Source organism: Physeter macrocephalus, unplaced genomic scaffold (assembly GCF_002837175.3).
Source record: "Physeter macrocephalus isolate SW-GA unplaced genomic scaffold, ASM283717v5 random_1719, whole genome shotgun sequence".
In the NCBI taxonomy this organism is placed as follows: Eukaryota; Metazoa; Chordata; class Mammalia; order Artiodactyla; family Physeteridae; genus Physeter; species Physeter macrocephalus.
Window position 1 is genome coordinate 1 of NW_021146553.1, and position 25,000 is coordinate 25,000.

The 25,000-nt window shown below is 52.8% G+C and overlaps 1 protein-coding gene across 6 annotated transcripts; it reads left to right on the forward strand.

The window, feature by feature from the left end:
• Nucleotides 1–84: 84 nt before the first annotated feature.
• Nucleotides 85–24,994, forward strand: LOC114485410 (zinc finger RNA-binding protein 2-like). Of its 6 annotated transcripts, none has more exons than XM_028486781.2 (8): nucleotides 85–1,259; nucleotides 15,744–15,975; nucleotides 16,936–17,056; nucleotides 17,527–17,730; nucleotides 17,858–18,132; nucleotides 21,060–21,242; nucleotides 23,061–23,271; nucleotides 24,413–24,994. In XM_028486781.2, exons 2-8 carry the CDS (start codon nucleotides 15,757–15,759, stop codon nucleotides 24,766–24,768), a joined length of 1,569 nt encoding a protein of 522 aa, XP_028342582.1. In that variant the 5' UTR covers nucleotides 85–1,259; nucleotides 15,744–15,756; the 3' UTR covers nucleotides 24,769–24,994. The 6 variants fall into 6 exon arrangements, with proteins under 6 accessions (XP_028342582.1, XP_028342583.1, XP_028342586.1 ...); XM_028486782.1 differs by lacking the exon at nucleotides 85–1,259 and adding an exon at nucleotides 10,482–11,683; XM_028486780.2 differs by lacking the exon at nucleotides 85–1,259 and having other exon boundaries at nucleotides 15,556–15,975.
• The last annotated feature ends 6 nt before the right edge of the window (nucleotides 24,995–25,000 follow it).

A 25,000-nucleotide genomic window follows, 5' to 3' on the forward strand; every position in this document is an offset into this window, starting at 1 on the left:
AATTGTTGTTCAGTAAGAATCGGATGCACACTTACTCTTGAAGTTATAAGAAAAGTTTGTAATTACTTGTAAATAATGATAATTTTCATTTATTTTACTTTAGGTGGTCTTTTAAATCTCATAAAGCTTTTTTAGACTGAGAGTTAGTGCTGCACGTGTTCAGAATTAAGGATTAATCCCATGTGGAAAATTGAATCTGACAGTGTGTTTAATTAGCACTGAATGCAGTTTTCAGTTGTGAGGCTGAGAGCTGCTCAAGAAATCCAGCAGAGTTCTGTGTGAGTTAAGTCGAGTTGGTAATGAAAGCATTGAGAGCTCAGAGCTGGAAGGTGGATGTCCCCAGGGGTGGAACGTGACAGGCGGGCCAGATCTACTGTGGTATTTCCCTTTTCTAGCAGTTTTGTCAAAATACCACCCATCTAGTGCAGCGGGCTACCTCTGCCTTTGCATTCTGTTAATCCTAAATAAGACAGCTACTGGGTTTTGGTGTAATACTTGATGTCCCATAAGGAGAAGTTCTATTTTAATAAGCTTTTGGCATAAATGTTAATAGCTGAATTCCTTCATCTGGAGAATGTCAGGAAGTTGGAATCCTGATTGGAACCCCATCGAATTCTGTTAGTGGTGGGTAACAATACAAAGTGCTGGTTACTGATTCTCTGTATTGAATAAGTCCCAAGCACTTGATATCTCGTCCAGTCCTCACAGTAATCCCGTGAGCTAGGTATTAATGATACCCATTTTGCTGATAAGGAAACGAAGCTCGGGGTGCAGTAACTGGTGTAGGATCCCCAGGGTGGTGAGTGGTGGTGTCTGGCTAGGAATGAGGGCTGCCTGGCTCCCAGGCTGTGCCTTTGACCCACGGTAGGGCATGCCTGAGCCTGGGGAGGTGCTCGTGGTGGCAGACCCAGCCTGATGCAGCCGCTCAGCGGTGGGGCCTGCTGGTGGAGACTGGGTTCTGCCATTCTTTACGCTGTCACCTGGATCCTGCCCCTTTAGTTTGGGTCCTAGTCAGATTGTGGTTTAGGGCCGCATTCTTCAGACCTTGCAAAATTACTTGCCCTGGAGTGGGGAAGCCGAGGAAGTATCTGGTCCAGTGTCATGGCGGTGGTAATGATAACCCAACCCATGTCTCTAAATAATCTCTTCCAGAGTCAACAGATAGCTTGGGAAAGGCAACAGAGCCCACGTCAGCCATGGGGGGCAGCATAGGCAGCCCCAGTGCTGCCAGACGGAAAAGCACCCATTAACACCCCCAGGTAGGAGATCCCTGCCCTGTCAGGTACGGCTACGACCAGATTCAGAATGGTCCTGGTCATACCCAGGCCAGCCTCTGTTGCCTGCACCCCATCTCTGTGCCCCTGGTCTCCAAGCCCTTCCAGAGTGAACCTTACCCTCCAAGGCCTGTCTCTCCCCTGACCTTAGGTCCCAGAAACACAAGCTGCCAGAGAGAATCTGGTGTCATGGCCTCAGGGACTGGGGTGCACCTGCCACCACACCCAAAAGCAGGAGAGTGGGGCTCGCGGGAACCTGTAGTCGAGTTTGAAGCAGTCCTCACAGTGATTGCACCTCAGCAGCACTTCCCGCGCACTCCCTGATGGGATTGGCTGGAGGCGGACCCTGGGAAAGCAGGGCACAGGAGTTCTCCTTTTACCGTGTGCCTGCTGTTGTTTTCTTAAAGACCCATCTCAGAAAGGCTCTCAACTGCAGGCGAGACCTGATTTTCAGTATATTTTAAGGGAAACCTTTCAAATGACAGAACTATACTATCTGTGTTCCAACCACACGTACATTAGGTACGTTTAAAATTTTTGAAGTGTGGATTTTGAATTTTCATTTTATCCATTTTAGAGCTAAAAGTCAACTCACCAACATCAGAGCATAAGTTAATTCCTAATAGAGATTTGTTTTCTCAACATATTCTGTTTCTGAATTTTTTAAAGTTTTATATTTTGTCTTTTGTCTGGATCTACCAATGTGTGTATTTAGAATGATCAGAACAAATACATCAAATTTAAAAGCATTTTCAGATGATCCTTTAAAATCCTTTTTTCACGTGAGTGTAATTGGTGTTCTCTTATGTGGTTATGGAGGTAAGGAGACAAAGACCATTGATCTGGATGAATAACTGAGCAGTCCTAAAAAGTAAGGGAAACGTGTAGAAAGGGTATTTATAAACCTCGTATTCATTCCTAATTTCATAGTCTCTATTTTATATTCATTATTTTATATTCATTCTTTATTAGTAGATCAAAAGTTTATGAACCTTCAGATCAGGGATTGCAGATGGTCTTGTAAAGGGCAGACACATACATGTGTGAATACCGTCTAAGATAGAGGATAGAGGGTCTGTCGGGAGGATCAAAACAGCCTGCGCACCCCACCCTCCCACCTGTCATTGACACGTGGCACTGAACCCAGAGTGGCAAGTCTTCCCCGTTTCCCAGAGAACCCACAATTCCCCGTCCTATGTGAAATCCCCCAAGTTTTAAATACCAGAACCAAAGTCAGACTGTGTGAGACAAATGACACCTGCTTCCACCTTATGACCTTGCTTTCTGTTCTTAAAAGTTTAATCACAGAAGGATAACATAGAAGACAGTATAGATACATTTGATAATTAAAAGGAATAGTACGTATTCCAGCTAGGAGAAGCCCTCCTTTTCGACTGGTTTTAGTCGATTAAGAAGGTTGTGGGGTTTTGTGTGTATGTTAAGAAGATAATACCAGTTTTTGTCTTCATCACGGCTCTGAGCTGTTCAGATAGCTTATTCATCTAAGGTGAGAAACGCTGTCTAATTCAAAACAAAATTAGGAAGCTTTGACAAGGTGCAGGGATTTTTTGCTTGTTTCTTTTGTTTTTTTGTATGTCTGTGACACCTTAAATCTGAAGTGTGCTCTTTACTTACAGGGTATTCTAGAATCTTGGAAGGAAAAGCTTTTGGTACCACCTAAGGTCTAACTGGTTGGTAATCGTTCCCTTGTTCTGTCCCTTGTACTGAGGTATCCGCACACCAGCTGGGAACTGACATTCTCTGCCTGTCATTTTCTCTTATACTTGCGTTAGAGGATAATTCTAAGCTTGCCAGATTTTTTTAGCTAGAAACTTCATTTGTAAATATTTGGGGGAACGGGACTTCTTTTTTTGGTACATATTTTGCTTTGGGCAGTTTTTTTTCCCCCCAGAGGTGAGTTGCATTTGCAGCACATCACTGTCCACTTGCATATTTAAATTAACTGTTGACTAAGAATTGAGAATTGCTTCACGTTGGTTCTGTAGCACTTTGTAGTTTGGAAAGTCAGTTTTGTTGACTGAGGTTAACTCCTTGTGAGTTTTGCTCTCTGGGAACAGAATGAACTATAATGTCTAAGACTCCTGGAATGAGTGTTTTTAAAAAGCCAGTGGCTTCTTTTAAATTTTGAGTGTCATTGCTTAAATCAGGGTTGGTGGTTCGACGTCTGTTGTACTTGCTCATGAGAAACTCACGTTGGCTGTCTTGTCCCACCTCCCTCTGTTGACACGAGAAGCCCATGTGCTAGACCAGCATAGATGTTGCTGTGGAGGTTTTTCTGCCCCTTAAAGCAGCAGGAGAGGGCTGGAACCACGGATGAGCCCTCGCTGTGCCCAGAACAGCATTTCACCTATTTGGTTCATGGCAGCAAAAAGGCACGGCCATATTGATCCTGGATGGGCGTCCTCTCACTTGCACTGCTTCTGGGGAGGGCGGGTGTACATAATGCTTTCTCTTTAGCTTAACCAGCATGTATCAACAAGATGGCATTCTTAAGCATCTGACCAGCAGGGCTAACTATGCAGCCACCTTCCGTGTGAGCACCACGTTCCTTTTCAGAAGGACGGAAGAGAATTCCGGGAGTTCCACTGCCAAACAGAACATGGCTCACCCTTAACGCTCAGGAAACTCCCGTCACCAGTCTCTGGAATCCCTGCCTCGGGAACACCAAGCAGCCCAGGGGCTCTGTCTTGAGCAGCTAGGCTGGCCCTGACTGGGAGCGGGAGACTCCTGACTACATTTTAAAGAAGGCTGCAGATGGGCGTAGGGGAGTGAAAGTCTCCATCATCTTCCCAAGAGCCCAAGGATTTAGTTCATCAGATCCCTTTCCAGGATGTCTTCCGGGAGTACCTGGGTCTGAAATGGGCATTTAACATGGAGAGTGCATATAAAGCTTTCGTGGAAAAAAAAACTTCTGTTAGAAAAATCAGAATTGTTATGGGAATGAATGTATGGTATGTTATATGTTTTGAATGTAAAACCCTTGTGAACTGAAGTGCCAAATGAAGTCATCTCTCTGCATGTATATGTATGCGTGTACCCACAAAATAACAAGTGTGATCTTATTGCCAATAAAACAGGTTTGCAAATATCCTCCCTGATGAATGTCTTGAGTGCGCATGTTAGCCTTGGGTATCGCCCTTCACAGTGCACCGTCTAAGCTCCGAGTGTTCCTCAACCCTGTGAGTAGTCACAGACGCACCTGGGAAGCTGAGCTAGGTCAGGATGCCAGAGCCGAGGTTTTCTCCCCATAGCACTGCAAAGTAGGTGATCGTTGAGGTTGTGATTTCCAAGTGCTAGGCACTCAGGTTTAACCCCTCATTCTGGTTTAGTTTCTGTCATTGGGGTGGGGGTCGTTTCTGCCTTAGGAGGAGGGATGATAGATAAGTGGGTGAAGAGCTATGCCCTGGAAGGAAGAGTCCATGATTTAAAAAGAAAGCACTATGTAAGGTTTCTCAGCACTGTGATTCCACAAAAATCTTTCTTCCACTTGATTTTTTTTTGTCATACTCTAAATGTTTTGATTGTGTTTGTGTGCTCACTGAATGATTCTTTGAAAGCAGTCTGCAACAGAGATCATTGTTACAGCAAACCCAGAGTGACTTGTCTTTCCTCCTGACCATCCCTGTGACATTTCATCACCTGCCTGCAGATTCCTCAGATGCGCCCTTCTGAAGTGAGGTCTACACTCAAGGTGCAACGTGTCCTTACCTTTGGCCTTTCAGGAGCAAGCAGAGCGTGTACCAGAGAGTTCCCTGGGTCGGGGAATGTGGCCTCCCCAGATGAGTCACTTCCATCTCCGGGCCTCCGTGTCCCCATCAGTTAGGTGACTCACTGAACAAGCTCACATCCATGGGTCTTGCCAGCCTTGCATTCTCAAATCTTGTCTACACGATGCACCCAAAGAAGCCTGACTCCCCAAAACAAAATTCAGACCAAAAAGCCTGCGACCCAAAGACAAGGATGGCAGCCAGGACTTGTGAGTCTGCGTCACACAGACGTGCTTCAGTACCACTCTTCCTGAGCCAACAGGTGCCGGTGCTTTCTCCCCAGCTTCCCGCCTCAGCTCTTCTCCCTGCCAGGCAGGCGGCACCCACCGGGCCCTTGTTGTCATGGGGACAGCGGCCCTGGGCCTTGTGGTGCAGCGGCACGCTCTCCCTGTGAGCAGCAGGCGACTTCAGACAGCAGCAGCACAAGCTTAGGCCCCTTGCTTGAGGGGAGGCTTCACTGAGAGTAAATGTGTGACTCTGTTCTTCAACAGCCACTCCCAACTCCTTGCTCTTGGTTGGGGTTGAGAATTGGTAGCCTGCAGACCATGTTTGATTATCACACCAGCTCTCTTCGGCCCGTGCAGTGGGTTTTTTACTTGCTATATTTGAGTTAGGTGCCAGTATTTTAAAATTGGGAGACTTTCCAAAGATTTCTGGTATTGTTTAAAATGGGAAGATCTGGCCACTCTGGGCTGCGTTGTGAGCACCCGTGCGAGGCACTGTAGCACATGAGTTCTTGTTTGTCACGCCATCCTGAGAGGTAGGTGTTCCCATTTTACAGCTGAGTAAACTGAGGTGAGGAAAGAAGAAGTGACTTGCTCAAGGCCCCGCGGTGAGCAGAGCCAGGATTGGAAGCCAGGTGGTGTGGCTCCTGTTCCCATGCCAGCCGCTGGACTGTGGCTCTCCTCCCAGTTCCTAAGCTTGAAACCCCTGTGAGCTCTTCCTTGATCTTGATCTTGGTCCTTGGTCCTCATGTAGAACCCTCTCGTCCTCAACCTCTTCTCTTCACCTTGCTCTAAGGGAGTGTCTCATTTGTGCCTGCAGGATTTTCATCCGTGGAGGGGACTGACGACAGGGGCCGTCTTGCCACTGAATGAAGATTTATTACATTTTCCGAGAGAAGGGAACATGCCACGCCACACAGGCGCACGTAAACTTTGCCTTTAATCTCAGCAAATGCTTTTTGCTCTCCCATTCAAGGAGAGATTCTTAAGCTGGGACCTGTGAGGCCCCAGGTGATTACCTGCAAAGCTGTGCCATTTCCAGGGAATCACAGAGGGCCGGAAGTCACAGCTTTCATCTCATGTGTAAAAGGACCCAGAAAAAGGCTGTTAGAAATTGACCTCTCACCAAAGGGAGCCGGAGAAGAGGTGTGAGAACTCTCCCTTCAGACTTGGGGCAGGGAACGTGGGCGGGAGTGACAGCCTCTGCTGCGGACTCACCTTCCTGCCCCCTACCTTCAAACGTTAGGCTCTAAGTCCCGATCCCCAACCCTGGGCACACCGACCTTGCAGGTCTGAGTTTCTCAGATTGTTCTCTGTGAGGCCGTCCTGGGCGCTGTGGGGTGTGGAGCAGCATCCCTGGCCCCCACCTCCTCGATGCCAGGAGCCCCCCAAAGTGACAACCACAGATGTCCTCAGTATCACCCCGTTTCCCCTGGGGGCAGGATCACCCCAGCTGAGAGCCCCTGCTCTAGATTACCTAGGTTTTGACAACCATATGGGCCATGCCTGAGGAGTCTCTCCCATGAGCTGTTTTTTGGCTAGCTCAACTCCTAAAACCTTGATGTGGTAGATTGGTTGCCAAAACACCCCTGTCCTTTATGTTGTTCCTTCTTATATCCACGCCCTTTCCGCTGTGACCATGCAGCTCTTCCCATCTAGAAATTATCAATATATCCATTTCCCTGGCCCTCGAGCCTGGGCCTCCTTGTGCTCCTCCTTGGCCCGTAGATTGCAGCGGAAGTGATACTGCCATAGACTGAAGGTTTATACACCCCCCGCCCCCCATTCATATGTTGAAACCTAACCCCCAAGTTGATGGCATTAGGAGGTGGGGCCTTTTGGAGGTGATAAGGTCATGAGGGTGGGGTCCCTCGTGAATGGGATTAGTATCCTTTTAAAGGGACCTCAGAGAGCTCCTTCACCCCTTGTGCCATTTGAGGACACAGCGAGAAGATGGCTATCTATGAACCGGGACACGGGCTCTCACCAAATACTGGTCTGCTGGTTCCTTCATCTTGGACTTCCCAGTCTCCAGAACTGAGAAATTTCTGTTGTTTATAAGCCACCCAATCTATGGTATTCTGGTATAGCATCTGTTCGAGCTGCCAATCCTGTTCATGCCTGTTCTAAGCCTAGACCTCCAGAGCCTTTGCCCACGTCCTCTCCATCTTGGGGGACCCTGCCACATGAAGGGCCCCCAGCTGGACCACTGGAGGAGAAGATACTACAGGGAGGAGGGCTTCAGTGCCCGTTGGACAGCCAGCTGCCCTCCAGAAGTGGAGCTGCCTGCTGCTGACCTCAGATGCAGCCCAGCCCAGCCTACAGAGTTAGGAACAAAATAAACGATGGCTGTTTTAAGCTGGGGATCAGCAAGCCTTTTCCTAAAGGGTCAGAGAGTAAATATTTTCCACTCCATGGGTGTCTTAGTTCAGGCTGCTGTGAGAAAGTACCACAGACTGGGTGGCTTGTAAACAACAGGAGTTTATTCCTCTGGAGGTCTGTGATCAGGGTGCAGGCAGGGTTGGGTTCTGGTGAGAACCCTCTTTGGGTTGCAGATGCTGACTTCTCACTGTGTCCTCACCTGGAGGAGAGCGGAGCGGGGAGGCAAGCTCTCCTGTGACTTTTATAAGGGTACTCATCCCATCACGGGGGCCCGACCCTCATGACCTCATCTAATCCTAGTTACCTCCCAAAGGCCCCACCTCCTAACACCATCACATTGAGGGGTAGGGGTTCAACATAACAATTTTGGGGAGACACAAACATTCAGTCCACAACAGCAGGCTACACTGGGTCTGTTGCAGCTACAGAGCTCGGCCACCGTAGGGCAAAAGTGGGTGAAAGCAATACATAAACAGGTGGGCATGGCTATGTGCCATCTAAACTTTATATTTTGACACTGAAATGTGAGTTTTGTATAATTTTCACGTGTCATGAAATAGTACTCTCTTAACTTTCTCCAACCACTTAAAAATGCAAAATTCATTTTTTGCTCATGGGCTGTGCAAAAAACAGGCAGTGGGCAGTTGTGGCCATACTTGGCCTAGCCTTCTTTTAAATCCCTTCCATTTCTCCCTTTATCCCTTCCGTCTGGGCTCCAAAATGCCGAGCCCTCTCCTGAGAAGGGCACGAGTCCCATGGCACGTGCACCCTCCCCAGCTTGAGGGCATCCGTGCTCCACTTCCGCAGAGCTTGCTTAGCTAAATAAAAGCCAGGCAACACGTCATCCTCCCGGACCACAAACAGCTTTGTGTTGCCCTGAGCAGTTACTCAGGTGGGCCTAGTGTTCCTTTTGGGGTCACAGCTACCACTTTGACCATAGTCACGAAACGTTTACTTGACAGCTTTGCAAGCCCCGTTTAGGGTGTCTGCAAAGCCCTTGACCACCGGGAGCTGGCCTGGCTGAAATTTGCATAGGTGACCTGAAGTGGCCTCTGTGTGTCTCCTATCAGCTTTGCCCTCAGCTTCTCTCCTCTACAGCCATCACCACCTGTCTAGTATGCTCGAGCCGCCGTAACAAAACACCACAGACTGAGTGGCCTAAACAATGCACGTATTCGTCACAGTCTGCAAGCTGGACATTCAAGATCAAGGTGCCGGCAGGGTTGGTTTCTCCTGAGGCCTCTCTCCTTGGCCTGCAGATGGCTGCCTGCCTTCTTCCTGTGTCCCTGTGTGGTCTTCCTTCTGTGTGGGCATCCCTGGTGTCTCTTCTCATAAGGATACCAGTCCTATAGGATTAGGACCCCACCCTTATGGCCTCATTTAATTCTTTAAAGGCTCTATCTCCAAACACAGTCATATTGGGGTTAGGGCTTCATGTGAATTTGAGGGGGCGTGGGCACAACTCAGTCCACAGCACCACCTTAGCATCCTAAAACAGGACAGATCTTGTCCTGAGATACCGTGGTGACTCCAGATTGCTTACTGGATAAAACTCGGATTCTGCCTGGCATCCCGGAGCCCCGAGCCCACCATCCGACCTCCTGTCACCCACCCCTCCTCTGTCCCTCAGCACACAGGGCCGTTTCCCTGTCAGCCCCTGTGCTCTTCTCCCTTTCCCACGTGTGTGCCAGGCCCTTCTCTCAGCCCAGGGGGCTGCACCTGAGCCCCTCTCTGAAATCCCAGTATTCTTCATAGGTGAGGCCTTTTCAGGCTCTGGGTTGGAGGGGGAGGCTCCTGCCGCCTGCTGGGCTGTCAGCACATCCATACTTCTTCCAGACGGTGTGTCTGTCTCCCCTGCCCCTCCCCCAGCATCCCAGCTGTTTGCACAGGAGAGGAGCTTCATCCTGTCATCTGAGTAGATGGGGGCAGGGGTGACCTCCGGTGAGATCAAGGGCGTTTCAGCATCCCACATAAAACTCAAAGCTCATATCTACCCTGACCCTGTACGCCTCACAGCCAATCAGTCTGCTCACAGCTGTGACGTTTGCAGGCCCTCATAATAAAACTGATGGGAGTCACCCTGCAGGGCACGGGAACACCTGAGATCTCCCACCGCTGAGTTACATGAAGACCGAACGTCTTGGACGCCCAGCCATCTGTGGGCAGACTCTCCTTTTGTCCTTGACTTTGGTCTAGCTCAGTGGTCTTCAAACCTCAGGGTGCATAAGCATCACTACTCAGGGTCGTATACAACCAAAACATGTCCTGAATTCTTAGTTTACGCCCGCAAACGTGCTGTCTCGAGCCTGATCCCGAGTCACAGGGCAGCCCGCAGTGTCCCGGTGATCCTTCTGGAGTAGGGTCTGGACTAGCCGTAAACCAACACATGACGCTGCCCATCTGCAGCTGGGGTCTCAAAGCTGGTGCCCTGGGATTGGGCTTGTCCTAGACCAGCGGTTCTCACCCGGACAGTGTCTGGGGACATCTGTGGTTGTTCGAACTGGGGACACCTCTGGCATTGAGTGGGTGGAGGCCACGGATGCTGCTCCACAGCCCAGAGTGCCCAGGACGGTCCCCTACAGGGAGTGATCGGGCTGCAACGTCAGCATTGCCTGGATCGAGAAACCCTGCCCTAGACAGAACAGGCTGTTTGATCTCCTGGCCTGGAACAAGGTCAACAACCGCCTGCCTCACTGGTTCCCTAGGTGGGGCCCCCACCAGATGGAGACACAGCTTTTGACCTGAGCTGGGTCACTGCGGGAGCAGGTGAAGAAAGCCCCAAGCTTGTCTCTACTCCCTCGGGCCCTCGGCTAAAGGACAAGACTTGCCCTCCACCGCAGGAGACACTTTGCCTCTGCACCCTCAGTTGGCACCACTTGGTGCACTGGGTCTTCAGGACTGGGGGCAGAGACCCTTCTGGAGGTGGAGACCATTGGCACACTGGGAAGCCAGGCAAGAAGGAAAGCATCACTGCAGTGCTGATGGCTTCTTACCCAGCAGAGGCAGCAGGGCTCCGTCCAGAGAGTTCCAGGTCTGCGCTCACACTTGGACTCCAGCATTCCCGCCCTTGCAGCTTGGGCAGCTCAGACCCCTTTGTCGAGCCTTCTGAGTGGCTTCAACGGCATGGCTTTTTATCGTCTCCCAAAGCCCATCCCATCCGTTTTCCTTGCTGGTTTGGGTTGTTCCACACCTCTCCCATGTGACTCACGAGAAGGTGGCCCCAGCTCCACGTTAAATCCTGATGGATCTGAGGCAGCCATCTTCGCCCCATTCTCCTCAGCTGTGCCCTGTTTGGAGCAGGTTATGTCGGACCCAGGCTGGACAAGAAGTCATGAGGGGAAGCTGGCACAAGAAAGCATATACAGAACATACGTAGAACATGTGTAACAGTAGAAGATGGGGAATAGCATGTGGTGGTTTAAAAATATTGCCATAAATTCTCATATTCAGTATTCATTAAGAGAATTCATATTCCATATTCCCATAAATAAATGCACTCCTCCCTTCAAAAGATGGCGCTTAATCCTCTCCCCTTGAGGGTGGGGTGTATTTAGTAGTTCACTTCTAACACAGAATGTGGCAGAAGTTATGCCATGTGAGGTCTGAGGCTCATAACATAGCTTCCACCTGGTCCTTCCTCTCTCTCTCTCTCTCTCTCTGGCATCTCTCATTCTGGGGGAAGCTGGTCGCCATGTTGTAAGAACACTCAAGCAGCATTGGGAAAGCACCAACCATGTTAAGGAGCCATCCTGGAAGCAGATCTCACTACCCCAGTCGAGCCTTCAGATGATGCTGTCCTAGCCGACTTCTTCTTTTTTTTTTGTGGGCGGGGGGGAATCTTAGTTCCCCGACCAGGGACTGAATTCGTGCCCCTGCATTGGGAGCGCAGAGTCTTAACCACTGGACTGCCAGGGAATTCCCCCAGTCGACTTCTTATTGGCAGCGTCCTAAAGACTCTGAGTCAGAGCCCATCCATGCCACTCTCAAGTTCTGACTGACAGAATCTGTGAAGATGGTAAATATTTATTATTGTTTGCAGCCACATCATTGGGGGTAATTTTTTTAAATTGAAGTATAATCACTTACAATGTTCTATTAGTTTCAGGTATGTAACATAGTGATTTGATATTTTTATACATTACAAAATGATCACCACGATAAGTCCAGTTATCATCTGCTACTGTGCAAATTTATTGCAATATTATTGACTATATTCCCCATGCTGTATATTACATTCCTCAGACTTACTTATTTAAGTAGTGGAAGTTTGTACCTCTTAATCTCCCTCACCTATTTAACTCATCCTCCCAACCCCCTCCCTTCTGGCTACCACCAGTTTATTCTCTGTATCTATGAGTCTGTTTCTGTTTTGTTATGTTTATTCATTTGTTTTATTTTTTAGATTCTTCACGTAAGTGGGATCATGTGGTATTTGTCTTTCTCTGTCTGACCTATTTCACTTGGCATAATACCCTGTAGGTCTATCCATGTCACAAATGGCAAGATATCATTCTTTTTTTACGGCTGAGTAATATTCTTTCGTGCACAAGTACACATGCGTGCACACATATGTGTGTGTGTGTGTACCTAAGTATCCGTCGTTAGACGAATGGATAAAGATATATATCTCCTTTATCCAACTTCTGTATCCATTCATCTATCAATGGACACTTAGGTTGATTCCATATCTTGGCTCTTGTAAATCATGCTGCAATGAACATAGGGGTGCATAATCTTTTTGAATTAGTGTTTTTGTTTTCGTCAGAAAAATCCCCAGAAGTGGAATTGCTGGATCATATGGTAGTTCTATGTTTAATTTTTTGAAGAAGCTTCATACTGTTTTCCATAGTGGCTGTACCAGTTGACATTTATTGGGGGTAATTTTTAACTCTGCAATAGAAACTGATATATAATATAAATATTTACCAATAGTAAAATGGGCAAATGAAATATAGTCAAACAAATGAATAGCCTTCACAGTTTGAGAGGCCCAGGGCAAAAGTACAAATGGAAGCCAGCATGCCATGTCTAAATATTTCAACATTATAGACCAAGCTGGCAAAAGTTAAATACAGTATGTTCTGTCCCACATACCTTAACAAATATACCTTTCTAATGACCAAGAAGAAAAAAAAGAGTGATGCTAGGTTTACAGTTGTCAAAACATCAAAGGTTATCATTACTGTGCGTGTCTGGGCATTCTGGTGATGGGCTGATGATGTTTGGGTGTCTTAAATAAAAACATACTAATGCATAAATGATTATATATTCTGTAAAATGTATTTTAGGTGCTTTCATTTCAGCATGAATGATGTATGTGTAATCAAGATTTTCATGTCATTTGAGTTTTGTTACAATAATGGCCCTGTCATGGGCTGACTTATGTCCTCCTAAAATTCATATTTGGGTGTTAGGTATTAGGGGTTAGGATTTCATTGCTAACTAAAGAGTGTGACTGTAGGAGATGGGGTCTTTAAAGAGATAATTAAGGTAAAATGAGGTATTAGGGTGGCCCTGATTCAATATGACTGGGAAAGAAGAAGCGATTAGGACATAGACACACATAGAGGGAGACCATGTGAAGATGCGGGGAGAAGATCCCTGGGACCCCGGCGGGCCAGGACCCCACCTGCAATTGGGCTGCTCCCACCCACCATTTCCCAAACACCTGACTGTAGGCCATACTAATATTTCCTGAGCACCAGCTATGTGCCAGGTGCCACTGTCGTGCCAGCAAATAGCTTGGGACCCACCGCAGTTCCTGTGGCTTCATGTTGGTGGAAGGATTGTGTCAGGCGGTGCCGGGAGGGGAAATCAAGCAGGGTGAGGGGGCAGGATGACGGGTTACAAGGCCCTGCTGCTCTCCAGCAGTGGCTCAGGAAGGGCTGGAGAAGGAGGTGAAGAAGGTAGCGAGCAGGTGTGGGAGGGGATGGGGGCAGAGGGCCTTGGGAGGGTTCTGAGCAGGAGGGTGGCGTGGTCAGGTCTGTGCTTTGAGAGGACCCCTCTGGCTGCCAGGAGGACGAAGAGACGCTGGCTAGGAGATGGGCAGGGGCGACGCAGAGGGCTCTGCTTGACCCACAGCACCGCGCTTCCCTCTCCCTGGCGGGTCCCTCAGCCCCCCAGGACGGCCTGGATAACACCCCCCCCATGTTGTCCCCAGTTCTCCATGGCCCTCCCCACTGGGCAGTGAGCCACTTTGGGGGGTAGCAAGCATCACGTGTGAGTCTAGCATCGGTCCAGAATGTGTGCGAAGGTGACAGTGGACAAGTGCTGCCAGCCGTCGTCCCTCTCTACTCAGGTCTGCCTGCCTCTGAGCTGCGCACACGCCTTGCTTCATCCCCTGCGGCAGCGGTCCCCAACTTTTTGGCACCAGGGATCGGTTTCTTGGAAGACAGATTTCCCACGGCCAGGGTGGAGGGGATGGTTCAGGCAATAATGCAAGCGACGGGGAGCGGCAGATGAAGCTTCACTCGCTCTCCTGCCCGCTGTGCACCCCCTGCTGTGCGGCCCAGTTCCTAACAGGCTGCGGACCAGTACCGGGCTGTGGCCCCGGGGTTGGGGACCCGTGCCCTACAGGGTTTGTGGGAACTTCCTTCTTTTAAAAATTGAAGTAGAGTTGATATACAATATTGTATTAGTTTCAGGTATACAGCAAAGTGATTCAGTATTTTCTTTAAAGATCTTTTCCATTATAGGTTATTATAAGATACTAAATATAGTTCCCTATGCTATACAGTAGGTCCTTGTTGTTTATCTATTTTCCATGTAGTAGTGTGTATCTGTTAATCCCATATTCCTAATTTATTCCTCCCTGCCCTCCCCTTTGGTAACTGTAAGATTGTTTTCTATGTCTGTGTGTCTGTTTCTGTTTTGAAAATAAGTTCATTTGTATTATTTTCAGATTTGACATATAAGTGATATCATATAATATTTGTCTTTAACTTCACTTAGTATGAGAATCTCTAGGTCCATCCATGTTGCTGCAAGTGGCAATATTTCATTCTTTTTATGGCTGAGTAATATTCCATTGCATATATGTACCACATCTTCTTTATCCATTCCTCTGTCGATGGATGCTTAGGTTGCTTCCATGTCTTGGCTATTGTAAATAGTGCTGCAGTGAACATTGGGGTGCATATATCTTTCTGAATTAGAGTTTTCATCTTTTCTGGATATGTATCCAGGATTGGGGTTGCTGGATCATAACGGTTGCTCTATTTTTATTTATTTATTTTAATTTTTAAAGTTTTTGGCCGTTCCATGCAGCTTGTGGGATCTTAGTTCCCCGACCAAGGATTGAACCCCGGCCCTCAGCAGTGAAAGCGCTGAGTCCTAACCACTTGACCACCAGGGAATTCCCATCTATTTTTGTTTTTTAAGGAACTTCCATACTGTTTTCCATAGTGGCTACACCATTGTACATTCCCACCAACAGTGTAGGAGGGTTGTAGGAACTTTCTTATATGATTCTTATTGGTATTGGGCTAAAATCTTTGCCGATACCCTTCCCCGCCAAACGGGCTTTCACATTTGAGGACTGTCTACTGGGTGACAGATATTTAGCAGAGTGAGGCGCGCGGGGATCAGAAAGATCTGGGTCTGAATCAGGCACTTGTCACCCATCCTCAGAGTTTCGTCTTCCAGACACTGGGGACAGACCAACAGATGGACATACAGACAGACAGCTGGCAGTGCCTTCTGTAAGGCCAGGAAGGTAGGGATGAGGTGAGGCAGACAAAAGGCCTCAGCTCTGGGCTTCCTGCAGAACGAACCACAAGCAAGAGCTGGTTCTTATAGGTAAAGAGTTCTTAGTTCAGCGTTAATCGACCTTGCATGATTTTTCTCAGCTGTGAAAATGGAGACCAGGCTGGCTCCGAGCACTCAGGGTTGCTGTGAGATTGTGTTAATTCATGAAAAGCAATTCCAATGGCGCCTGCACTCACAGAAGAAAGGTCTTGGACCGGAGGCATCCGAGTGGCTGATGTCTAGTGTCAGATGGCATTTTTGTGCTCAATGCAGGTTCTCGAATGCCAGGATCTAACGCTGCCGGGTTCTCTGTTTATCTGTGGTTCTAGCGCCCAGCCTCCGATGGCTTCTCCCCTCCCAGCTGCTGGAACCAGCTTGGCCGTGCAGCCCGCTCCTGGACTGGGCCCTGCCCTGATCCCGTTTCCCGAGGCCGCCCAGCTACCCAGGCCCATTACTCCAGTGGGGTATGGCGGGTACCAGCCCCACCCCGGCCAGGACCTCGGTTACGGCGGCCAGCCCCAGGAGCCTGTGCCGGCGGCCACCACGGCTCTCTCCTACCAGGTATCAGCCCGGCTTTTCTCTGCCCAGCACCAGTTCTTCCTTGAAAACGCAATCCAGACGGGCCATCACCCTCCTGATGCTCCCATCCCTGCCCTTAGAGGGGCTGGGGGCTGGGCTTGTCCTTCCCGGGCCTTTCTGGTGCTGACGATGCCCCCTTCCTGACCCCGAGCTCTAGGACCGCAGATCTGGCAGTTGTGTTTCCACGTGGAATCGCCAAGGCGTTCCACGCTCCATGTGGCCCAAGCCCCTGAGCCTCTGTCACCCACAGCTTGATCCTGATTTGCTCGGCCAAGCTCGTACCCACTTGGCTCCGTCCCCTCCCTCCTTTACTCCCCTTTGCTTCCCCAGGACCTCTGGGACTTCTCCCAACTTCCCATCCTGAGTCCCTGCCCTGCTCCCAGGGCCTCCTCCCCGCCTCTTGGTTCCGTCCTCACCTCCATGCTGTTAGTCCTTGGCCCACCCAACAGCTCATATCTCCCTGTGAACCAGAATCCAGCTGTGCTCCCTGCTGCCCCAGACCCTTCCGGCACCCCCGGCCCCGCCTGCCCCCCCGGCCCCTCTCCTGGCGCTCGCAGTCCTCTGCTCTGACCAGCTTCCGGGTCTCCCGCCAGCCCACCCGTTGGCCCCCACCAGGACCTCTGCTCCCTGCCAACCCGGCCAGGAGCCCTGTCCCCTGCCTCCGCATGCTTGCCTCCTCCTCCGAGCCGTCCCCGGCAGCCCTTGTCCCGTTGCATGTTCCTCAGAGCACTTTTGCTCTCAGACATTAGCATCAGTTTTGAGGGAGCAGGCCACATCCCTCTCCCTGGTCGCTGCATCCCCAGGTCCCAAAACAGAGGCTGGTACAGAGCAGGAGCTCGGGAACCACATGGATGCAGGCCTTGCAGGGGGCGAGGAGGGGGCCTTGCCCCACCCTGAGCACCTTTCTCCTGCTCTGTGTTCCCCACGGAAACCCTCTCGCAGGACAGTTACAGCTATGGACCATCGACAGCCGCTGCTGGCTACGAGAACAAACGGGACCCGCCACCTGCTGCTGGCCAGCCTCAGCTCCCAGCCATGGCCACGGCCACGCTCTGCCCACCAGGTGGGTGGGTCTCTGCAGGGTCAGGGCGGGGGCAAGGGGGCCTCGCTTACACGGGAGGGACCCCAGGAAAGTCAGGTTTCAAGCGCTTCAGGTTCACAGGAGGTGCAGCAGTAGCGTGGGTCTCAGGGCTGTCTCCTCAGATACGCCCCGAAGTCTCCACTAGTCGATGGGCCTGTGTGTGTGCAAGAGAGAGGGGTGGGGAGACCCAGACAGAGAGATGGGGGAGAGACGAAGGTGGGGCTGGAAGTGTTTTACAAGGAGGTGGCTTCTGCTGAGGACTTGGAGTTTAGAGATTGGGAGAGCCCGGGGCTCTGGCCTCCAGCGCGGCTCAGACACCCGGGCTTCACAGCCAGTTGCGCCCAGGCCGTGCCAGCTCCTGGCAGCCGGGCAGTCGTGTTGGTCACACTTTCTCTGCTCCCTGGGCCCGGTGTCACAGGAGTGGCTCTGCAGAGGCTGTGCTTGCTCTCCAGGGCCCCAAGGAGCCTACGGTGGCATTGGGTACAACCAAGCGCAGCCCCTGCCGCAGGTGCCCACCGCCGAGGCGGGGCAGCTGGCCAGCACTTTGCCCTCCGCCTCCACCTACCCCCCGGTGAGCAGCACTCAGCCCGCGGCCTCCTTCCTCTCCACCCTGCCTTCCTCATCCTCGTTCGGCCTAGCCTCCGCCCCGTACACTGGTAAGATGGTGGTTTCCCCCGCAGGCGTGCAAGTGCAGGCTGTTCCTTTTATTTGCTGCCGAAATAAATGTGGTCCTTTCCTCAAAACCACCCATCTCCCCCTCTCATTTTTCTCTCCGCTTCTTAGGACCAAGCTACCCGATCTATGATGCATCTCCGTACTCAGCAGCCAGTCCTCACTATCCCTCGCTGCTCCTCCCACGGATGCGGCCGCCCCCGCTCCCAGAGCCCGTGGACTCGTCCCTGTGGGGCGGCGCGGGCAGCAGTCCCAGTGCCCGTCGCACCGACAGCTTCGCCAAGAAGCTACCAGTTGCCGCCAAGCTGCCGAAACCAAGGGGTGGCCCCAAGCAGCTCCCGCTTCACTATTGTGACGTCTGCAAGATCAGCTGTGCTGGTCCCCAGGTCAGCCGCCCCCGCCCTACGCTGGGCAGGCCCCGGACCTTCCTGCCCCCACGGGTGGGAGAGCCCTCCCATGCCCCCTACGACCGGCCAGAGGTCAGGGTCGTTGCCTGCTCAAAAGAGATCTGTTATTAATTTGCAACGCCAAGCGCACATCAGCAAAACCTTAAAACTGCCTGGTGTTCTTGTGAAAGACACGAGAGCGGGCCCAGCTCTGGTTGTTGGCCGCAGAAGCGTGGTCTTGCACCCTGAGGCCATCTGTAGCAGGGAGGCCCTCAGCGCACCCTCTTGGACACGAGGGCCGGCAGGCGCGGCTGGTCACAGTGCACCTTTGCTGCAGGGCCGTGTAGGCAGAGCCGTGCAGACAGGACCGTGTAGGCAGGGCCGCAGGTGGGTAAAAGCAGCACGTTCATGCGCGTGTGCGGGCAAGTGCACTGCTGTCTAAGCAAAGGACCTCCCCAACCACGCTCGCAGGTGACCCACCTCACTCCCTGCAAAGATCATCAGACGCTAGGGCTGGTGCTCACAAAACATCCCGTGTGGATTTTGTCTTGTTCTTAGTACTCTGAGAGAAAGCTGGCACCATGGAGGCATGCAGAGACTCCAAATCACAGGCTGTAGAGGTGTGGGAGGAGCCCAGAACCCCTTATTCAGCCCCGACTTCCCTGGCAGAGGGACGAGGGCCAGGCGGCCCGCACTCAGGGCTGCATCGTGAGGATTCTTGGTTCCTCTCACCAGTCCAATACAAGGTCTGCTCCTGTGATTCTAGACTCTTCGCGGCATCACGTTGAGCAAGGGTGTGATGCTCCCCGTGGCCGTGGGGTGTGACGGAGCGTGGGCACGTGAGCATCACCCGAGGGGGTGTCGAGGCCTCTCTGAGCCTCGTCTCCCCGTGGGACCGGGTTTGCCCAAGCGTGTCACCACTCGGCATAGCATCTGGCACGCAGACATGTCAGCTCCAGTTGTTCCCAGCTTTTTGTTAATGTTAACAGCGCTTGTTTGTTGGACTTTTCATTGAGATAGTGGTGGTTTCACAGGTGGTTGTAACAAACACCGCGGAGAGGCCCACGTGCCCTCACCCAGCGCCCCGAGTGCTGAAGTTTTGCCAAACTACAGTCACTGTCACAGCTGGGATGTTGGCCTTGAACCCATCTGCTGAGTCAGAGGTCCCAGGTTTTACCGGTCTCACTTGCACCTGCGTGTGCCTGTGCGCCCGTGCGTGTGCGTGTGCGTGTGTGTGGTCTGCTCCGTGCGAGCTCGTCACCTGCCTAGGCGCGCGCATCCGCCTCCAGCACCGAGATGCTGGGTGCTTCTGCGGAGTCCCCGTGCTGCCCTTTCCGGCTCGCCCCTCCCACGCCCACCCAGCGCCGCTTGAGACACGGTTAACGTGGAAGCAGCCACGCACGGCCTCCATCTGCGTCAGAAGGACTTGGTCGGCGTGGCCTCCCCGCAGCAGGGACAGCACTTCTGCCTCTTTTCCGGGCACCTGTCTCTGAGTCCAGGACGGCACAGTTGGCGGTGCGGTCTCCGTCCCGGCCTAGCGAGGGGCCGCCAGGGCAGCTGTGGGCTTCAGGAGCCGCGGGGCACCAGGCAGCCCTCCTAATGCTCCTCTGGGTTTTTTCTCATTCCACATCTGGTCCGTGTCTGTGATGGAGAGTCAGGCATCGGGATGGCATAAGCTACGAACATTTGTTCTTTCTATGGGCTCAGACTCTGCGAAGCGTGTTCTGAAGTAGTTTACTGTTGGCGCCTTGGTGTATATCCTTCCAGGCTTGTCTCCGTCCCACAGGCTTTTACGTCATGTCCGTGTGTGTGTGTGTGTGTGTGTGTGTGTGTGTGTGTGTGTCCTAATGCTCCTCTGGGTTTTTTCTCATTCCACATCTGGTCCGTGTCTGTGATGGAGAGTCAGGCATCGGGATGGCATAAGCTACGAACATTTGTTCTTTCTATGGGCTCAGACTCTGCGAAGCGTGTTCTGAAGTAGTTTACTGTTGGCGCCTTGGTGTATATCCTTCCAGGCTTGTCTCCGTCCCACAGGCTTTTACGTCATGTCCGTGTGTGTGTGTGTGTGTTTGTGTTTTTGTGTGTGTGTGTTCTGTGGCTTAGGTAAAAACACAGATTCCTGGGACTTCCCTGGCGGTCCAGTGGTTAAGACTCTGTGCTTCCACTGCAGGGGGTGCGGGTTCAATCCCTGGTCAGGTAACTAAGATCCCACATGCCACGAGGCACAGCCAAAAAAAAAAAAACACCCCACAGATTTCTACATTCCGAGAGCACCCTTCCCACTCCTGTCCCTTCCCCCAGAGCCAGCCGACGTCACCAGTGCCTTTGGTATTTTCCAGAGGCATTTCTATTCCGCAGAGCGTTGACTCTTGGCGTGGTTAGAGGGCATTGGGTTAGCAGCCCCACTTTGCCTCGTCTTAAGGCTTCCCAGAGACAAGTCAGGGCTGCCCCGTGAGAGCTCAGTCGTGTGCCAGACACTGTCAGACATCTCGGGCACGTGGTGCGGGAAGCGTGGGTCTGTGCCTCGCGGCCACCTTCCCCAGGTGGACCCTGCGGTTTGGGAGCAGTGTTCTAACGGTGAAGTGTGTGCAGCATCGTTCTGGTAGCACACATCCTTGCTTGGCTTCTGAGGTCAGATTCTGAAAAGCCGGAATATTCTTTCAAGCAGCCCCTGAAACTAAATGTGTGCTCCTTTGGGGATGCTTGCTTAAGAAACTCATTGATTTTTAGAAAAAACAAAAGAGAAGGAAACCTTGTGTCTTTCAGTCCGAGCTTCTGAGTCGTCTATCTGTTGACTGGGCTTTAAAAGGAGGCCCGTGAACAGAGGGGTGGGGACATCAGGCCTCCCGTGAACTGCGGCGACGGGGAAGGCGGGGTGCCAGGTGGGCACACACCCCCCTCAGGCCGCCCTCGCTCTCTGCCGGCAGACCTACCGCGAGCACCTGGAAGGGCAGAAGCACAAAAAGAAAGAGGCGGCTCAGAATATGGGCATCCAGCCCAACGGCAGCCCACGAGGGGTGCAGGCGCAGCTGCACTGCGACCTGTGTGCCGTGTCCTGCACTGGGGCGGAGGCCTATGCTGCCCACATCCGGGGGTCCAAGCACCAGAAGGTAGGAGCCCCTCACAGGCCCCGGCCCACTCGGGACCCAGAGGGGCATCTGATGACACAGGGGGTGGGCAGCCATCCACGAGAAGTAGCTTTCCCTGCAGGCCCATGTGTCCTCCTTCCTCAGAAGCCAAACCCCTTCTCCCAGTTATAAAAGTCACACCTGCCCCTGGACAGAAGCATGGAGCAGGGCAGCTCATACCCAGACCCCAGAGGAAACTGTTCTTGGCCTTGGGTGTGTCTGCATGTATATATGAACCAGAGTTTGTATGTTGATGAGATCAAATGGTATATTCCATTCGGGGTCCTTATTTATTAAAAATCAAATTAAAGTATTTAAGGTTTAATATGTTAATATCAAAGTTTTCATTGATACTAAATTATTTAATATCAGCATTTGTCATATTTATTACTATTTTAATATCAACGTTTTACTGTGGGCTTAAAAATGCCTGTAGTATGTCATCTTATGAGGAAATGAATGGGCTCCTCCACCCGAGAGAAGGTAGGGCCCCTCTCCCTGTGCCCTCTTTCTATGGTCCAGAGGTGCTTTTTGGAAATCATCAAACCTTCCCCCAATGGCATCATGAACCTGCAAGGTGATGCTCACCTTTTGGGTGTGTGCTGAGGACAGGAGGAGGGGGAATTCCTGGCTGGACGCCTGCTTTGGGCTGCACCGCGAGGTTTAGAGCGAGAGGGTTAGGAAGGCCCCTGTCCCGTGGCTGCCTCTCTCTGCCTCGTCCACAGAACCCCCTCCAGCTGCCCCAGCTCACCGGCCATGCTCCCTCCTGCCCCCAGGCCTTTGCTCACACCCTGCCCTTGGCAGCCCCCTTCCAGCCCCCGCTGCAGGCTGGGCCGCCCCGAGCGCCTGCCTGAGGATCTGTCTTCTTGCCCTGCTCATCGAGGGCCTCGTTCCCCAGCCCAGCTGGGACAGGCTCTCGAATGCCTGTGTGAACCCACAAAACCCGCCAAGGAAGGAGCAGTGAGGCGTGGAAAAGGGGATGCGCCGGCCTGTTGGTAGCAGGGGTGCAGGCGGGAGAGCTGGGCCCAGGCGGGGTGGGCTGCGGGTGTCACAGCTCGCAGGCTGGGACTGGTTCTGGGGTCAGGAGGCCCTGCGGCCAGCCCCGGGGGCTGGGGGGCAGGTTTGAGCCGTGAGTGTCAGAGACTTAGAGCCAGAGAATGTGTCTGAGACGGTCGTCAGTGCAGACTCTGGGGGTGGTGGAACAGTCCTTTCCAATGGGAACTTTTGCAATTAATTGCCTTTGTTGGTGGGGGGGCATGCCGAGGACAGGGTGGGTGACTGTATCCTAGGTGGATCTGTGTCCCTGGACGTGTGTATGAGTTCCTGCAGAATGTGGAGGTGTGTCTACGGACGTGTACACCCACGTATACCGACCATGGATCTGTGTTGTGGACACATACACGTGTACATCTTAGCAGGCAGTCCACAAACACTGTGTCTCTACCTGGGGCTGGCACTGGGCTGGTGCTTGGCATGCAGAAAACAGCCGTGCTTCTCAGCGCAGGCGGTAGAGTTTGGAGGAAGGGGGTCTGTGTAAGCCAGCAGGGGTGTCAAAGTATTATAGGTCCCCCGTGTGCAGGAGTTGTGGGGGCCTAGAAGCAGGAGACAGCTCAGGAAGGCCCTTCCCAAGGCATTTAAGTGGGAGCAGGGGAAGGGGCAGGGTCCCCGGGGACGGGATGGACCACCGCCCTCACTTCCACAGGCTGCCAGCTCCCCCATGCCCGGTGAGGTGCTCTTCCTACCCCTGAGGAAGGTTGGCCAGGCCTGAGCGGCCCTGACAGGGGGCTGGGTCTGTTCTAGGTCTTCAAGCTGCACACCAAATTGGGGAAGCCCATTCCCAGCATGGACCCGGCGCCAGCGAACTCGGCCCAGGCCACCAGCACCAGCCAGCCGGCCTCCACCCCCCTCACCGCAGAGAGCCCCCCCGCGGCCCCTGCCAGCCCCAGCATGTGTGCCCCAAGCACGCCAGCCCCAGCCAGGAGACCGGCTGCCTTGAAGGCCTCGCACGTGGGTACGTGTCTCTGCACTTCACAGCCCCTGCCCTGCCTCAACGAGCTCGAGCCTCAGAGGCGGGATGGTGTGGTCAACGGTGTGCGTGCGGCCATCACTTCTGGTGAGGCAGGACCTATGAAGAGGGTGGTTCTCTCCCAGATCCCCGCCGGCGGGGTGACTTCTGCCACCTTTGGCCCACCCTGGGGAGGCGTGGGCAGAACCAGTGCAGCTTCCATTTCTTCCCGTGGAGCTTGGGACTGAGCCGCGTGCTGGCCACACTCGGGAAGCCGGCCCTAGGCCTGGAGAATCCCCTGGGCTGCCGCCTTCCACGTGCTGGAAGCAGCCCCCTTCACACCGGGCGCTCTGATAAGTGAGGTGGGCCCCAGGGAACCCAGGCAGGTTCCTCGCAGCCCCACCTCCAGCCCTGCCTTCCCTCGGGCGTGTGTCACCCGCACCTGCTATGACCCCTGAGCAGTCATGGCTGTCGAGGGACATGCATTTCAAGGGTAAACAGGCTTACATGTCAGGCACTCACTCCACGTGCCTGATTCACCCTCCACGGCTCTAGGTTTGTCATTAGTCCCACTTTACAGATGGAAGAACCGAGGGGAGGGGAGGAACTGGACCACCCGGTGAGTGGTGGAGGTGGGATTCCAGCCCAGTCTCTGCTCTCCACCCCCACGCTTTGTGTGGGAGGCGGGGCCTCTTTTATGTTGAGCCTCAGCAGGCCTGAGATTTGAACCATCACGTGATGTTGAAGATCAAATCATAAAGCGGTTTTGGTGACAAAGAAATGTCTCCCTTCTGAGGCTCAGTAAACCCTGGTCTGCTTGATGTTCCACTGTCGGTTAACTAAGGGCTGCAGACTTTGTGCAGCAGTGGCGGTTGTCCTCAGAGACGGGCCTATGACCTGGGCCTCCCTGTGGACCCGTCCACCTTGGCACCAAACGCCGTGAGGGCCTTGCTCTCCCAGTCGTGACCCAGGCTGGTGGGAAGGGGTCTCGCAGGACTGTGGATCCCACTGGCTGACGTCATGGAAGGGGGAGGGGGGCAGCGGGAGACCCGGTGGCATCGAGTTGTACCCTTCATGCTGGCGGACCAGAAGCCGACCCTGGTTGCTGGCTGGAGCAGATTATAAGTCACGCGGTTCTTCCTTCCAGGGCCTCCTGCGCTGCCGGCGGCAGACGGCAGACCCCCCCAGGGGAAACCAGCACATCCCAGATCAGAGCGGCCCGGAGAACCGCCCGCCCAAGGAGGCTCTGCGGAGGCTTCTGGAACGTGCTGTGACGCACAGCCTGTGGGCCCAGGCTACGTGGAGGAGGTAAGTGCTGGGCGTCCGGCCATCGGCTCACCCCGCTCCACCCTGGGCTCCGGTGAAGGACCTTGCGGGGCCAGGCCTCGAGGCCTCGTTCCAGTTCTCCCCCTGAGACTTGCACACCCGCCCCGGGCAGACCTCAGTGAGCCAGCATCCCTTGGATCTCACTGGAAGGCCCGGGTGCTGGGCTTCAGATCTTAGAAAGAAGGCCCGAGACAGGCAGAGGCGTTTCCTGCCGCCGGGCAGCCCCTCTTCCTGTGGCAGGGAAGGTGGCAGGAGGGATCTGTGTCCTGGAAACCCACGGGCACGTGATCCTCGGGCACAGGAGCCGGTGTGCACCCCACACAGCACCACCTGCACGCCCGGGGCTTTGTGGAGCTCAGGTTCTGAGCCCCTCCCCCCGGGCCCACAGTCCCAGCCTCCCGGGTGCTTC

Bases quoted from the DNA above. Each gene is read 5' to 3' on its own strand.
- LOC114485410 (XM_028486780.2), top strand. From the start codon at position 15,664: ATGGCATTTTTGTGCTCAATGCAGGTTCTCGAATGCCAGGATCTAACG. The intron at 15,976-16,935 runs GTATCAGCCCGG...ACCCTCTCGCAG, and splicing joins CCACGGCTCTCTCCTACCAG to GACAGTTACAGCTATGGACC. The intron at 18,133-21,059 runs GTCAGCCGCCCC...CTCTGCCGGCAG, and splicing joins TCAGCTGTGCTGGTCCCCAG to ACCTACCGCGAGCACCTGGA.